Raw genomic sequence first — 17581 nt, 5'->3', positions numbered from 1 at the left:
TGAGACAGCACGCAGTGGCTTGTGTGGCCTGGGTCAGGCTGAGAGACTCGTCTGTGTGACTGCACGTCAAGGTGGTGCTTGTGGGGGACAGTGCACTTGGTGTACTGCAGCTGTCCCAAGGGAAAGCAGCTGGACTGGGATAAGAGTTTGGTAAGAAGGGGGACCGAGCAGGCCACAGAGCCGCAGCCTTGGGACCCAGCCTTTTTGGGTTCCCACCCATTTTCCACTGCCCTGACAGCAATCAGTGTCCTGGAGAAATCAGAAGAAGAAAAAAAATCGGTGCATTACAGAAGGAGGGAGGGTGGAAGTAGAAAAGGAGCCTCCCTTCTCTCTCCTCTCCCAGATGTGCAGAGCAGTGCCCAGAATCGCAGTACTTCCCACCGCTGGTGATTGCTGGGCTGAGCCCCTCACTGCTGGGTCCCAGAGCCGTGCTGGCATTCCCTGTGCAGCTTGGCCATCTGACACTTGCTTCCTCCCTGCCACAAACACCACTCCTTTTCTCCAGGAAGGAGCCAAACGATGCAGGCTTCAGTGGGCACTTTTTGACTACAATTTACCCCTTCTGCTCATCTTTGCAAGCAAAGCACTAAATCTGTCCCCTGTTCTCAGCTCTTGAATGTAGTGTTATCCTTAAAAAAAATACTCCAGAGTATTTATACAGGATGTTTTAATCACCAGAGTCTGATTTGTGTTCACTGGATTAGTTTCATATAATGTGAAGTTGTGTGAGTCTGTGCCTTTCCTCCTCCATATTTCTTTCCTCTCCTTATTGTAGGGCCTCAGCAGTCTGGGAGGGATGGTTTGCATGAACCTTTGCACACAGTAGCCACAGTACTTATCTGGGAGCCTCTAATTCAACCAAAACTCCTTCGTTCTCGCCCCACCAGAGGGTTTAGGTCAGTAGCACTGCACAACAGGCTGTGCCTGACTGGCACCCTGAGCTGCTTGCAAGACTTGGGGCAATTTTTTTCTTCAGGCCATGTCCTGTAAAATGAAAACTTTCAGCTTTGTCTACACAGAAGTGTTTTGAAAGCGGGATGGGGGAGGGGGGAACCCCTCTTTCGAGTGTTTGCCAATATCAAACATTTTCTTACAATAAGTGCGCAGAATCCCATAATCCAAAATATGAAAATATGTATCAGAAAAAGCCACCCGTGCTCTGCATGGAATTTTTGTCCTGTTGTGGGCTTCTTGCCCTTGTATCCTTACAGCCTTTTGTATCTAACATTCATAATAGTGGCCATCTCCTTAGGGTCTGCATGCCCATCTTTTGGGTCTTGGCAGCTTCAAAAGCATCAGCATCTGTTCAGTATTTCATTCATTGTAACAAAATATTTATAAGTCTCAAGCCTCCCTAACCAAGGACCTAATTAAAGTCTTTCTAGTCTCCTGCTTTGAAAATTATAACAAGATTTGCTGGAAACAGAGGCAGCACATGGCCAGTGTTTATGGCTGGTACAGCACCATTTTGAAAACCCATCTATAAACCTTTCAAACAAGGCAGGGAGCACACCTGAGCAGTGGCCGGCTGCTGCCCAGAGCTGGAAGCTGGTGCAAAGGCAGAGGCTGGACTCAGCCTCCCATCCCCCTGACACAGGCTCTTTCACAGGCTGCCAGAAATCATTTCACCACTTTTAAGGTGCATTGCACTTAGCAGGACAAATGCCAGAGGAGGAATTTTGTGTGCTTGAATAATGTTGTAATTTACCTTATAACCGGTCTCATTACGATGTTGAGTGCTCTGTTGATTTACCTGGCTTTTGATTTAGTGGACTCTTTTTAAACGACAGTTTAGGAATGCAGCCAGTGACTGCAGGCAAAGGACCTTAAACCTTTTTGGAGCTACAGTCATCTGTTCAGACACCGACTTTTTAAAATCAAGATAGACATCAGACAGCCGCACCAGACCCATATACAGAAAGCTGTGACTGAATTAAACTGACACATTAGTTCAGAGAAATCATTTCATAATGATACGTGCTGCATGAGTGCCCCTTTGTTTCCTTTTGAGTTTGCCCCTTGCAGAAACCCAGATTGTGGGCAGGTACAGGGCAGAACCCTTGCTGCTGGCTGGGGTCAGTGTGCAGCATCCTCCCCGCAGCTGTCCCAGATCAGGTGGGTGCCAGCAGTTGGCTGAATTCCATCTCTGTTGCATGACCCTGGGGTGGCCATTCAGGAACTCTCTTCACATGGCAAAACAACCATCAACAATGAAAATACCAATGCTCTGCATTTCTTCCTGGACCCTGCTGATGGAATGTACAATGCAGGGTGGTTAAAAAATAAGAGCATATCTAATTCTCTAGTTGTGCTTGTGCAGTATTGCCAGACTTGCAAAGAAAAAGTGACAAGGTTTTGTACCAGGCATCATATTTTAGCTCTGGAAATATTTAAAGTTTCAGAATTCCCTAGTTGCTGGTACCGGGGGTGTAACACATTTTTTGCCTCATTCAGAAGTACTTAATGAGGGAAAGGCTCATTGGGTACACAGGGACTAAAGCTGGCAGCAGAGCAGATCCCTCTCCCCTCTCCATCAGATTTACGATGTCTGTGGCAGACTGGGACCTGTGGTAGGGATCAGTTCCTGCACACTGTGGGGATGGCGGCTTTCACCTCATCCATCCTCTGAGGCACAGGATCACACCTTCATTTTCAGGCAGTGCAAAGCATTTTTTTCCCCAGATGTCCGTGTTTCTTCTGAAGGAGCAGAATTGCTGCTGGAGGCTTAATGGAAGCAGTGACCCAGCAAGATGGACACAAAGCCTGGGGTGTCTGCATGTGCAGAAGTGCTGCTTCACTCATCAGTCCAGGAGCCAGTGGTTGAGTTTGGATGGTCAGGAGTCAGGAAAGGCTGCACATGCCCTTCCAGTGCAGAAGGGACTCCTTCCCTCTTGCCTAGCCCATAAGCTCTACAGCTCCTGGAAATTGTGCTTTTAGTGACAGGCTCTGTAATTTCTTCTCATACTCTACCCTCTGCCAGTGCTTGGTCCCTGAGTGCATTTCCCTTCACAGCCAGAGGAGACCTAGACTGAGCTGATTTACTCCAATGGCAGCATGTCCTGAGCTGTGGTCACGACCAAATGCCCTGTGAGTCCAAACATGTACTTAGCCACCTTCACTTCCATGCATATGGAAGCATCTTGTTTTAGATCCAAGGCTCCATGTCCCTGTGCACAGAGCAGAGCCAGCAGTGAGGGGCCCTTTGTAGCCTTCCTCTCTATAACTGGGGACCAGCCTCTTTCATGCTTCAAGTTCACTGCTGGGAGCACCCTCACTGCCACATGGAATGAATGACCTGATGTGAAGTCCTGGATTCCCTGGCAGCAGCATGAGCCCTCTTTTCCAATATCTCAGCTGCACTATTATTTACTTGTCAGACTGCTGCTATTCCTACTGCTTCTCAGCACCAGCAGTCTTTGCCTTCATTAGTTTCCTCCTGCTCTAGTTCATTAAACCTGCATTTAAATGTGCTATTGGTTCTCCCTAAATGAATAACCTTCCATTGTGTAATATTGAATTCCTTTGTATTAGTCTGTTCCCCCCAGTGTCTCCAAATCCTCCTGTAGTCTAGTGCGTTCCTGAAATTTATCAGCAGCCTCCCCTCCTATCATGATGTCATCCGCATCTGGACACCGGCACATCACGCCAGCCTCGGGCTCATTTGTGCAAAACTCTTAAACAGAGCAAGTCCCGGCTCCGAGCCCCAGGAGATCTGCCCTGTAAGCTCTCTTCTGGTGCACAGAGCTATTTATTGCACTTCTCTCTTCCCTAACCCAAGTTTATCCTCCTAATATTGATACTCCAATACTTGTATACATTTTACTGACCTCATTTTCTGAGGCAGAGTCAGTAACCTTGTTAAACTATAGCAAACACAAAATCATTGCTTTAAACTTTTCTGGGCTCACCTTCACAAACTTTATGAATAGGATTTGGACTACTCTAGCAGCAATTTTGACTATGGCCCTTTGTGCCAGATGCTTGCATACACCAGTCCCTGCTCCCCTTTTCCCTTCTACTTGCAGCATGATAGGGTAACTTAGCGGATGAGAGGTATTTAGGGAGAAATTAAATATTTTCCAGGTTATGAAATGTGGTGCCAAGGTTTTATTCCCTCACTTGTAGCTGTGCCCTATTGAGAAGCATCCTTTACATTTGCTGTAAACTAATAATGAATTACAGTCCAATGGTGTGAAGAAATATACTCTCCTCTGCTCTTATTTTCACCCCCCTTTGAGCAGCCCAGCCTTTCCAAAGACAGGGGTCTTGGCTTGGACAGGGATGAAACTTGGAGCTTTTCAACCTAAAAGATGAAATTATAAGAACTGTATGCTATTGAGGGGTTATAACGGGGTTGGTGACACAGATGTCCCCAACTGCAATGTACTACTTCAGCAGCAATGGCAAGGTTCAGACACAGCATTTAGTGGTGCCAAGGTCATGACTGAGCGACCAGGGAATCAGGGGCACCTTGGTGGTAGGGTGACTTTGATCCCAAAACCCAGCATGACTTTGTGCTATCCTGCCTGCTCTGGCTGTCCAGGGATGCCACAGACCTCAGCTAATTCTGGTTTTTCACAGAAATGCCCCATGGATGGGGAATTTCTGAGAAGCGCGTCAGTCAGGTTGGCAGAGACAGAAGCTTCTCTTTGCCAGAGGGATCTTGAAAGCCTAGCAAGAAATTGGGCTTTTAACATACATCGTTTTCACAGCTTGCATTGTGTCTCCCTCATTCTTTTCACACCTCAGTCCATGCACAATTAGAGTTTTCTTTACTGGGGTGGTTTGACTGAGGGGGCCAGCAAGCAAAAGGAATTGCCAGACTCCTGTAGTTTGGTCAAGGAAAGGTTTGGTTGTTTGTGTACGGAAATGATGTACAAGCTCAAAGCCTTTGTTCTATTAGAAGCATTCCTGTTTTGTGACATCCCTGCATGCTGAAGTAGCTATCATCTTGAAGAGCAAATGCTGAAAATTAAAATCTTCTTGAGTCAAGCCTCCTCATTAGCAGTCTGCCTGGCTAGACTCTACCTTATTATTTTTTGCTGTGTGTAGCTGTAAAGAGAAAACCAAGGAGAAAAATAGGCAATTAAAATGCATTCAATTGATTTCTAAATGAGTATGCAGAACCAAAAAGTCCCAGGAAGAGCCCCATCTCTTCTTTTGCATCTGTTGCTGTATGTGAGAGTGCAAATTCACTAGACGCTAGAAGAAGACACATTTGCAAACATTAGCAAGGTTAAACTTCTGAGATCCCTCAGTTGAATCTCTTAAAATTAAATGTGTTAAGGCATTGCAGTTGCTTGGCATGCGCTGTAGAGCAGGACCTTCCAAAAGCCATGGAAAAGTTTTTCAGGATGAACACAGCCCCAGCAGTCCAAATATGAGACTCTCCCCTCTGCAAAGCCAGAGAATCCTTTTCCTCGCTGCTGAGGAAAATGCCAAAAAGCACCTCATGATTCTTCTGCTCTAAATGGTGCTCTGGTGCAACAGTGAAACCACGGGTGTTACGAAACGCCACAAGCTCCCAACACCAGGCTCTGTATCTGCACTGTGCCTCAGGTCTCATCAACAGACTCTTCCACATCGAGTTAATGCAGATACATCAAATGCAGGCCTGGAACAGTTACAGAAAACCATGAAGATGGTACAAATTAATCTCTTTGCCTTTGCTTCCAAGACTTTCATTGCGATCTTCCTTCTCAGAGTCCAATTAAATTTCAGATTGCTTTTTTAGCACACTGAGTAAACCATGAAATTAAAGAAACCTCTTAACTCTGGTGTATGAGAAGGAGACTGCCCACAGTTGTGCACGTGGTACAAGAGGGAACTGCATGGACAGAGCTGTGCAGACAGGAAAGCCTTTGTTAAGCTAGGAGGCAGAGCAATGGCAGAGTCCTCCCAGAGCTGGGTCTATCCACCAGGCTGATTCTGGGGAAGGCAGGTGTGAAAAGATAGACTAAAGACTGGAGCTGAAATTGTTTCAAGGGATTGTTTCACGGACTTGTTTCACAGAAATTGCCTTTGGGACTTCAGCTGAGGAATCTGTCACCAGACGTGAGTCTTTGAGGTGGAAGCCACTCGTGTTTACTGCTCAAGGGCTGCTCCCTGCTTGCTGCTCAGCATTGATGCCCGGAGCAGTCCATAAGAGCTGTGCCACAATGCAAGCCTCGTGGTGTTTCTCAAGTTACATGAGTCAAAGCTGTCAGGTCTGTAAGTCTGGGATTTGGCTCCAAGTTTCTCTGGCTGCACTCCAAGAAGTGGCTGCAGACCAATTTCACAGAAGCGGCCAGCAACCCCTAGCAGGACAAAGAAAGTCTATTCTCATCCACCATAGCCCTCCTCCTTCCCACAGACAGCTCCCTCACTGGTCGCTGGGCTGCAGAGCCCCCTCAATGCACAGACCTGAGAGCTCCTGTCACTGAGACCTCAGAAACTGTGCATGCATGGGCACATACACACGCAGGAGCATCCCCTCTGTTCAGAGTTCATGGCTAGCTAGATTTGGTGACCTCAGGGAAAAACTTAGTCTGGCAGAGGTGTTTGAAGGATATCCACTGCCTGGGTACAAAGTCCAGTGCAAGACTTCTTACGTCCTGGGATCGGCTTGGATGAGCAGCATTTTAGGTTGGTATCAGTGGCAGATCAGAGAAGGGCAAAGGCAGGGAGAGTTATCTGTTTGGGATAACTGTGGAGGGGCCAAAGCATGGGCTCACATTTTAGTGATGAGAGTCTTTCAGGAATGTTGTTGTGAAGGTCTGAAGTGAAGCAGGAGAAGGCAGGGCAAGGGCTACCAGAGTGCTGGTTCAGTTCAGAGACCACACCACAGCACTGAGTCTGGCAGAGCAGCCCTGTGGAGTTTGTTGATTCAGAAGCGGTGAGGAGGGGAATGTCTTGCTGGGATGAAACATCCTGTCCTGCTAGGAGCATGTCCTGCTAGGATCCATGTCCTGCTAGGAGCATGGGATCATGTTGCTTCTGATGCTTGGCACTAGTGGTCAGCAAATCTGACAAAAAGTGGTTAATGAGGGCCCTGACACAAAGTCTGTCCTGACCCAGCTGCCTCCACCATCCAGACACCACCCTTTGTGGGGTGTTAAGGGCTTTTTCTCCTCCCTTCACCCAATTAAAAGTTCAATAAAAAACAGAAGCTTGCCTCAGAGGGCGAGGGCTCTGAATACCCAAGACTTTGGTTTGAAGCTAGCCTGGATGGATTGCTGGCAGAAATATCTTCACCTTTCAACACCCCCATTGGTAAATAAATTAGCCTGTCACTGAGACAGCATCCTCAGTGGCAGCATTTGTGGTGATGGTGTTCAGTAGTGACTGAAGTGGAAAGAAACCCTTTACATAATGGATTTTTTGGCTTATCTGAAAAATTTAAGGATTAAAAAATTTAAAATTTTTACCGATCAGGAAACTTCCCCCCACCCCTCCCCCCCCCCCCCCCCCCCCACCCCGTACTGTGGAGACAGTTTTAGAAAACGAGCACCGTGTGCCGAGAAAGAAGGATCTTTCTTCCTTGGTTGTGACGACCATGAATGTGGAATTTTACTTATTTGTTGGCTTGCATCGCCCTCTTCTGGCTTTTATAAAAACACCAGAAAGTTTCGCAAGAAACTTGCCTTGGAAATAAACTAAAGCAAACCCTCCTGTGTTTATTGATGTTGACGATTATCTACTAAAAAAAATAAATTTAAAAAAATCAATCATTCATACTGGAACCGAGCCCACCTTTGGAAAGCAGGGATGCTGAATGGCAGAGGAAACGATGCAGGTACTGCTTCCCACTGGGTGAAAGGGGCTGGTGGCTGTGAAACTGGCTTGGCATGGAGAGCTTGCACAGACATTCTCTCCCCAGCGCCGGCTCCCTGGAATGAGTGTGCAGCTCTTTCGGTCGTTGCGCTGCGCTAAGAAGCCTCAGTTCTATCGCTTAAGTTCCACACTAATCACTTCTGACAGTGCTGGCCGTGCTTTCCATGGATGGAAGGAGCAGGAGTTGGAGCAGTTGGCGGGCTGGAACACCGCTACATCAAAGAGCTCATCTCCGGGAGCTCTGGGCAAGGCAAGGGGCAGAGCAGCAGGGCACCGGCTCAAACCTGCCCGGACACGGCACCGAGGCAGAGCTGTGAGCAGGACAGGAGCCCCTGCAGGTGTGTTTAGATTGCAGTAATCTGGAGGATGAGAAGAAAATTGAGTGATGGGTATGGAATTACACCAAAGTTAACCAGGTAACTTCTAGAGTGACTATGTCTGAATATAGCAAAAATTCACACTTTATTTTCATGTAAAAAATTCTGAATCCAAGTGAAGCGGTCCCTAAGGTGATGTGCCTCAAACAAGAAGGATGATCAATCTCAGGTTAAAAGTGAAGAAGTCCTTCCTTCATGCCATGTGTAAACGACATTGTTGAGCCCCCCCACCATGTCAGAGATTTTAAATCAATAGATTTACCACCTTGATGAAAATTCTGCCTCCTTCCAAGAAAAAGGTAATATTTCTTTCCTGCCAAGTCATGTCAGGGACTTCCTAGGACCTTTCTCCTTACAGAATAATCCTAGCCCTATCACCTCACTCTCACTATTACTCGTTGTATTTTCTCACTTCAGTACATTCTATGGCAGCAATACTTCTTCCCTTGTCAGTCTCTTAATGAGTAAAGAGTGTCTTTTTCTCTATATCATTATCTACAGCATCCTTCTCAGCTCTGTAATGTGACACCAAGACCATTATCTATTTGCTGCTCATGTACTATGCTTTATTCCCTTCCTGCTGATCATTTTGGTTGCCCAGCTTAAGATTAATCAAGAGACTGAAGGCTTGTACAGTGAATATTTAGTTTTTGGGTTTTTTTTTTGTTTTGTTTTTTTTTTTTTTGGGAACCAGGTTCCTACTTACAAAACAAACATCTTAAAAATAGTATCATTTAAAATCACCAGTCACTTCTGGTGGAATAGACTGAGAATAGAAATTGTTGCATGGGCAAAACAATGGAAATTATTAGCTTTCCCCTTGACTCTCCTCACATCTCAAATTCTTAGTTACTGCCTCAGGTTTTGATATTCTCATTGATATTTGTGTAACATAAAACTGATTTACTGCTGTATTTCAGACTTGCAAGCAGCTCCCATTTTTTCTCTCTTAAGAAAAGATAAAGTTCCCACATTTTTTATGCCTGGGAAAAGTATCAAACCAAGACAGGAGGGACACAAAGAAGAAGAGCTGTGAGATGTCTGCGACTCAAACAGGACTGGCAGGTAAAAGAAAGACTATAGAGAAGCCTTTGTTTTTAATGTTTTCCTTGAGTTGCTGGAGGGCTCTATCTGGTGTCTTCCTTCCAAAATTCCTCCCTTACTGCCAGTATATACTGGCATATACTGAATTCAGCTTGCCAGAAAGCAGCTCAGCCACATGCAGCTGCCTGGTCATTCTCTTCACATGATCACCAAATGAGTCTCTCTCATGGAATTTGTGTCCCATCTTTAAAAATAAATACAACACAAATAAATGAAGTCTTGAGTGTAGTCACCAGCCCTGACCCACATGCAGATGTGTCTGTGCTTGAGTCAACAGCTGCAAGATCAGCAGGCTGCAATTTCAGAGGCCCAGGCACCCAGGCTACTCAGAGGAGAACACCACAAGCAGGAATGGAAGGTGCTGATGAATAGCTAGGGCAAAGACATGCCCAATCAAATTATCAAAACACAAAAACCAAAATGGTTTGCAGGAAGACCGAGGGAGATCTCCTGATGTCCCAGGGTGATGCCAAGTGACTTCCTATCAAGAGTGGAAGGCCCAAGCAGCACGCTGTGCTGAGGGGCTGGCTGTGCCTGCCCACCCAGCACTGGGTGGCACAGGGCCAGACAGACAGCCCCCCGGACTTGGCTCAGGGCTCCTGCAAGATAGCTGCAAGCAGCCTTCAGATTTTTCCCCAGAGGGCTGGGAGGTGGAAGCTGCAAAGGGCTGCACGGATCCTGCAGCAGGGCACAGTCTGGAGGTTCCATTGCACTGACCAGCGTAGCACAGGGGTAGGGGTGAGGGTTTGTTTTTCTCGGGCCTCAGGCAAAATGAAGTTTCCACCATTTTCTTCCTCAGCCTTCTACCTCCAAAGGCATTTCCAGTGTCTGACCAGAACATGTAAAGTTGTGCACTTTTGGACATCTCTGGTGCCATGGCCTGAGGTAGCTGCCTCCAGGGCAGGCTTTGCTGTAAGAAGCCTTTCCCTGCTTCTCCAGCAGTGAACTCCATCACTCACAGTGATGATACGTCTGAGCTGGCAGAGTGAGTTACCTGCACGTCAAGAAGAAAGACTCCTTTGCTGCCACGTACCAGATCAGTGACTGTGGCTGGCTTTGCGTTACAGCTGAGCTATAACCTTGCTCTCCCTCCTCACCTGCCATCTCCAAGTAATTGCTTTTGGACAGATGGCAAGCTGGCAGCATGGTTATGTGACTGCAGCTTGGCTTTTCCCACTCCCCCCAAATCTGCTTCAGGTTATACAAAGAGAGCTTATTTTTCTCCTCCCTGCTTCCCTTCCAGCACTACAAACCAGTTTACACAGAAGTCAATTGTTTCAGCAGCTGCAGAACTGCTCAGGCTGGGGACTTCTTCCACCCGTGTCCCAACATTCCAGTGGGCACAGCTGAACCAAAGCACAGAGGGACCTTGCTGTGGTTGCCCTTATCAGGGTGACATGACAATGCAAGTGCAGTGTGACAGCCCATCCTGGTCATTCCTGGTCAGGAGAAATCAAACCTCTTCTAATGCAAGCAGGGCCAGACTGATACCCAAGCTAGGCAGAAATGCAAGGGATTTTGACTGGAATAGTTTCTTTCAGGCAGCTGTTGCCAAGATGGGTTGTTAAAAACATGATTTCTCTCAGTAGTTCCAGACATTCAGGTCTGAGTCTCACAGTCATCTTAAAAGGCTTAATTTCTTAAAATTTTTTTTCTTTTTTTTCAAATAAGATTTGCTATGTGGGTTTCTTGTTTGTTTTTTTTTTTCTCTGAAGTCTGCACAAGTTAAGGGCATCTAAAACCTAAGTTGCTGTCAGCAGCAGACTTCTTCCATCCACCTCTTATTTCATAGAATCATACAATAATTATAAATTAAAACATTTTCTTACATTTTCAATATTGGCATCCTTCACTATAACATCCAATTTTCGAGCAAATGTATGGATATCCTCATATGTTGCTTTCAACTTTCAACCTTCCATGTATTATAATACCAAAAATGATGTAAAAGGACCTACCAGAATTAAAACTAGCCATGCACAGGTAGGAAGGTAATGTGAAGGCCTCCAGCTAGGTTGTTTTTAAAAAATCAGGTTAATAATTTAGTAACTTGAAATATTTTACCATTTTCTCATGTGAAGATGATTATGCAAGAAATGGAAAGGCAACTATAAGCAAGGCAAAACTACTACAGTCACAGGGTAAAAGTTTCAAAGTCATTAGCTTTTGTTTCCCTTCACCTCCTTCCTAGAATTCGATAAAATTGTATGTGCTCAGGTTTGTTGCATTTATTTATTTTCTATCACAGATTGTCTACAATTGCTTTAGTTGCATTTGGATAAGTGTAAGTATGTACTAGACCACATCTGTGTCACCTGTCTTGCTCATGGCACTCACACAGAAAATTACCTTCTAGAGCTGGGATAAACCCCATTCAGCTGGGATCAAGATAACCAACAGACGTTTTCAAGTGACTGTCATGGAAGAGTCAGTACCCTAATGAAGGGAGAAGGTGCTCTGGGAAGCAGAAGCTGTGGGAGGAAGTGCCTGTGTAGCTGTGTTCCTGCAGATGAATTTGGAATTCAATAGCAAGAGGAGGCAGCAACCAGCAATTACACACAGGGGAAACAACAGCTCATCTTCCTCTACCGAGCACATGCAGCATAGAGCTTTTCCCCAGGGGAGCATCTTGACTGAGAATTCCCAGATCTCTCCTTCAAATAGGCAATAGATAATTGCAATAAATACAAAACATATGTACATACACTTACCCCTTACAGGTCTGCTCATCCATTAACATCCCCCAGCCTTCCAGTCAGGAATTCATTTTCAACAGACTTTTGAAGTAGTTATCTATAATTTGCTTCCACACAACGTGTGTTTACTTTGCAAAATCAAATGCATGGTTAGAACTTAGAGCAAAACACAGAGGGCCCATGGAAAAAACTAGATGTGTATATTATAGAGAAACAATGGAAAGCAGCTCTACAAATAAGAATTACAATGGTCTATTTTGTGTATTGCTTGCTTAAAGCTACATGATTATAACCAAAGCTCTTTTTATTCTTAGCATTTTTGTCAAAAGCACAGGGAATAAAGATAGTTTACTGCCAGAAGAATAAAGCCAGGCACATAAATACCTATCATGCATCACAGCTATAGTACACAGCATCTCCTTAGAGCAGATGATGATCTTTTCATAGCTCAGTAATGCATAAAGGCTAAATTCCAAAGCCAAAATTACTCAAGCCTGCTTTTTTTGAGCAATTTAGAAGTTTAATATTGCTGATTACCATCTCACTTTGAAAGCATGCTAGAGGAGAGGAGGAGGCTATGATCAGGAGAAACCTCAGCTGCAGAAACCTCTGCTAAAACCTGGTCAGGGATGGAAGAATAAAGCAGAATTTGTCAACTCCACTGCAGAATGCACTCTCATTATTCTGTTGATGGCAGCCAGTTTTCACCACCTCTGCTGTAAAATATTTTGATCAAAACTATGGTTTTGGTCGATGAAGTAGTGAATAGGTCTTTCAGTGCAATTGCCTGTTTGAGGGGGATTTTGTTGGCAATTGGCTGAGCAAATTCCCACTTGCAATAACAGCTGTGAACCCTGCTGAGGGCATCTGTTGGGTAGTTAATACTTATTGGGAAGTATCTCGCTTTAAGTGTGTTTTGTTTACAAAAGAAATTCCTACGCTTTTTAACACAGTGTTAAAGACATTGTGCCTCCTGTTTATTTACATACAATGTTCGATCCGTGTTATCTTTGTTCACTGTACTGATTTCCCTCCCAACAGGGGGCTAACATATTGAAGGGCTTTTTTGATTGCCTTCAACTTTCAATTGAGTTATAATAATAACAGCCTAGATACAGAGAGGTTATTCAATTAAGTATTATAAGAGACTGCTGACCCAATTTTTTTTTTCTTTTCTGGCCAGCAAAAATAAGGAGAAACTCCATGGAAGGTAAAATTGAAATGGGTATCAGTGTAAGCAGGACCTACAAGAACAGTTTCTGCATCAGTGGCAAGAGCAGGACAGCTTAATCTCCTTCTGTGGCTGTCATTTTTTAAGGAGACCTGTCCATCCAGAGCCCACATAATCTGCAATTAATTCCTTTGCCCTGCAGGAGTTTTGGAGCCACATTAATAGCTCTGAGCATGTGAAAGGATGCAAGTGTGAAACAGATGCAAGCCTCTTTCATATTATTTTGCCAGTATAAAGCTCAGGAATATGCAGCTCTGTGGAAGCAGGCAAAGGGGTATCTCTGTTAAGAGCCCACCTCCAAAGCCTCGAGGAAGTCCATACTGTTGTTTGCACAGTGAGCCAGGCCTCGCTCACCAGCAGGGATGAGGTCAATATGCAACCCCAGGTGGATCAGGCTCCAACAGCCCCAGCCTCCAGTGATGAAGGAACCCTCCAGTGAGCCCTGCAAGAGCAATATGTGGGGAAATCACCTCCTCTTCACCTACAGAAGCTTTGTCTGTCTGAGCCTCATGACGAACAGCCTAACTGTTTGACTGCATAATAGGCTATCAAAATTCTTGCTTAAATACCTACAGAAATGCTGTCCAGTCCAAAAAGGTTCCCAATTGCAAAGCTCCCTCTTTCAGACACACTTTAAATGGAGACTGAAGAAAAGCTTCAGCTCACACTCTTGCAGATGGAGGGTAGGACACTTGTAATAAAGGCTTGCTCCAGTGGAAGCTGCTCATCAAGATAACAAACACTTCCAGCATATATATAAAAGCAATGGCACATTTTTGACGACCACTTTGAAGGTTTAGGAAGAAAACAGGAGATACTACACAGCTGAATTCTGATTGCATGAGTCAGCAAGCTCAGTTTGAACATAAAAACATTGGTGTAAACACTCGCACTCATGGACGAGTGCTACAGATTTAATGTTAAGGATACAAGGATTTAATTTATCTTCCATTTGCAAACTAATATCTTAGGTAGTAAAATGTTTTCCAGCAGTTACATGAACATAGGATTTTGGAATAGCATCAGAAAAACCCAATATAATTACAAATACTCTCCTTTTTTGCAAGATCTCTCCTTTCCCTCTCTTCTTCCATCAAACTACATTGGAAGTCTAGGTGTTCAGCTCATGTGTTTATTAAACATGGTCCATGTATTGTTATGTAAGTTACTTTGGTGAAGATGTACTTCCTGGTCACACCTTGCTCCTTCCTCCATTCTGTCCCCGTTCTGAAATTGTTTTCCAAATATGTTTTCAGAGAGACGTGATTACCATTTCAGAAATACATATCTGACATAGGAGCTCTCAAAAGTAAACATTTATTTAATACCAAGAAAATCTAATGTCCTTCTGGGTGTAACTTGCAGAGCCAAGGCCTAAATCTGTTTATGTAAGCTGAACCTCAAAAGCAAGGTAAGTGACTTGAGTCAGGCTTCCACAAGCCTTAAAACAAAGTGTGAGCTGAAACTGGACCTTTGCTGTTTATTGGAAATACTAAGGAAGCAGGCACTTTAGAGAAGTGACTCCCCTTTTGAAAGGCTTACAGCTGTGTACAGAACCATACATTTGCTATCACACTACCCTTAAGGGTTTTAATGCTGGCAGTTAATATAGCTACACTTAGGTTCTAACTGAGCAGTTCTTTACCCGTGGGTACAATTGTGTCTCATACAGATGTACTGCAGTAACACTATCACTTTCATGCTGTTAGTTCTATTTCTGGGCTTTTTCCCCCCATTTTCTGCCTGTTTTTACAGATGTGATGTATAGATGAAAGACAACCAACTCTTGTGCTTTTCTCCCAAATCTTATGCATATGGTTGTGAGCCCACATTGTGTAAGACAAAAAGGTCTGAAGAAAACGCCATCATCATTTCAGAACTGCACACAGTGACTTTCTTATTTGTTTGAAAGTAATCACCACTTATTGGGGAAAAGAAAAAACTAAAGCGAATCAGTAACAAAAATACCACAGAACTAAGCTAAAAACGTAAATCAGGAGCATCTTGGCAAAACCACACGGAATGCAGAAAGGCTCCTGCTAATATGCAAGAACAGTGACATCTTGTGGGGATTTACAGAATCGAGTTCACAGAGGGACGGGGCAAACTAGTCTGTGATGATGAGTAATTAAAGGAAACTACCTCAGTAGTTTATTTAATACGTATACCACTAATATTTGGTAGAAATTAGGCTTTATTGCTTTTATAATGAGGAATGAAAATTAAAAAAGCAGATAAACAGCTAGTTAGAAAAACTTTGAAAACAGAAATTAATGGAATGGGGTGGAATCCAAATAGCTCTGTAGCCATTTCCTCTGCTCTCCCAGGAAGTAGTTATAATTATCACTTAAATATTACTCATCCAAAGTAATAATGGCATAAGGGAAAAGAGACTAAACAAGGAATTATGTTGTAAAGGCATACAGTCAAACATAAAAATGACATCCATATTAACTGGGTTTCAAAAACAGACATGTAAATATTTAATAAAGAAAGTATGAATAGTTATGTTGTTCCTTTCCTCTGATTAATAGACTATGCCAAATTCATTATATGTACTTCGTGAGAAAGCAAAGTTGTATCACAATAGAAAAGTAATTTATCCTACTTGCCAGTACAGTGCGCAAGATTTGGACCCTTCAGATTGCATCAGAGTATTTGAGTTTCTGGAACAAATCTTCAGTGTGATAAAGTGTCATAACTCAGCCAAGACACTCAACTCTGACAGCTTACAAGCAAAAATATTTTGATTTTTTTTTTGGCAAGTTTGCACCCAAACTAAGTTGTAAAAACATAACATTTACAACTTGGAAGATGAGAGATTTTCCTACCATGATGTTCATGTGTTCCTCTTATTTTCTTTTACCTGAGTAACCTAAGTAAACAGATTACAAGGCAATTTAGACATATTAGCTAATACAAGGTTTACTGGACTTCTCGTATATAGAAATGTACTTTGACACTATTTGCAGTTTTACAAATACAAAATGAATAAGAACTTTAAAACATATTTACTGAGCAGCCATGTTTTGATATCTGTACAGATCAATAAGTGCTGTGGAATTATGTACAGAATTTATAATTTAATTTTTAAACAGCTTTTGTGCAACCTGGCTGTAATGTGCATTTAAAGAACTGCTGTCAACATCACACATCTGTAATTTACTGGTGCCAGAAATGGAGAGTACAGAATAGGACAACAGCTCCTAAAATAATACTGTGCTATGCAGACATCAGTACATAATTCAAATAGTGCATATTAATCAATGTCTGATGAGGAATAATAGCTGCTAATACAGACACAGGCATTTACAGGTATTAGGTTTGTTAGAGTAAGTATGGATGAATAAACTTTTCCATATATAAACATTAAAAGAAAGGGCTTGAATTAGGAAGTCATACAATAATTAGAGATGGAAATTTATGTAATAAATAACAAAAGTTTCAATTTAACTTGTAGAAGATAAACATAGTTGGAAAAAATCCTTTATAGTAGCAAAAGATCCTTCACAGTAGCAATGAAACCATTCAGAATCATTGTCAAATCAAAGATAATTTGGTTTTATTTTATAATCATAACAACTGAAAGAAAAAAAGAAAATCAACACAAAGAAAATTTAGTTTATCTCTGATAGCTGTTAGTGTACTTCTGTGTTATTGTATCTCTCAGATGTTTCCTCCTCTTTTTGTGCTCTATTCACATTATCCCTTTTGAATTTTGATTTTTTTTGAAGTTTCTTTAGTCCAACATGAATCCATAGACAATAAAGCACAGTGAATATGCAATCTGCAGACTGGTGTGAGTGAAAAACCATAGGGAATATAATCACTTTTACGAGGTAAGCTTGGAGTAACTTGGAGGAGAGAACTTGCGCTTCAAGTACTTGAGAATGTAAAGTGGAAGACAGCTTACAACAGTGATTGCTGACACTTTCCACAGGAAGGTCACAGTTGTGATAAAGGCAACATCTGCAGAAAAAAAAAGGGAAAATAAGTAATGGGAGCCACTAACATGGAAACTGGAACTTCCACAGTGCAAAGTCAATGAAAGTCTCTTAATTGTTTGCTTATGCTATTGTCCAATTCTTAAAAAAAGGGCAATAAAGCAACATAAAGTTAACCTCAAGCTTTTGCTTTTGCACATTAATTTTTTGGAGAGGAACTTCAGAGTTCCTTTATGGTCTTCACACTGTTTTTCAGCTGAAGTAACTTTTAGGGGAAACAGAATCTCAGTTTAAAAGCACAACTCTCTCATAATAAAAAGTTAATTCAGCTTATTTTTCTATTAGTAAGAATGATTTTTACCTGCTATAAGTTCCCAACCAATTTGGATCTTTTATTCTGTATTATTTTTCTTACAT

At 43.0% G+C, this 17581-nt stretch overlaps 1 protein-coding gene across 2 annotated transcripts in view; it reads right to left on the bottom strand.

Moving 5' to 3' along the window:
• Positions 1 to 15059: 15059 nt before the first annotated feature.
• ATP9B (ATPase phospholipid transporting 9B (putative)) overlaps positions 15060 to 17581 on the bottom strand; it is a 155875-nt gene continuing 153353 nt past the window's right edge. For both annotated transcript variants that reach the window (XM_054284784.1, XM_054284786.1), the window contains one exon: positions 15060 to 17189. In XM_054284784.1, coding sequence (XP_054140759.1) covers positions 17053 to 17189 — 137 coding nt within the window. In that variant the 3' untranslated portion in view covers positions 15060 to 17052. The remainder of the gene's footprint in view (positions 17190 to 17581) is intronic.

The sequence above is a fragment of the Melozone crissalis genome, unplaced genomic scaffold (assembly GCF_028551555.1).
Source record: "Melozone crissalis strain CALT ecotype California unplaced genomic scaffold, PUWL_Pcris_2 ptg000042l_1, whole genome shotgun sequence".
In the NCBI taxonomy this organism is placed as follows: Eukaryota; Metazoa; Chordata; class Aves; order Passeriformes; family Passerellidae; genus Melozone; species Melozone crissalis.
Note: the sequence above shows the minus strand (reverse complement) of the source record. Positions and strands in the feature narration are given on the sequence as shown.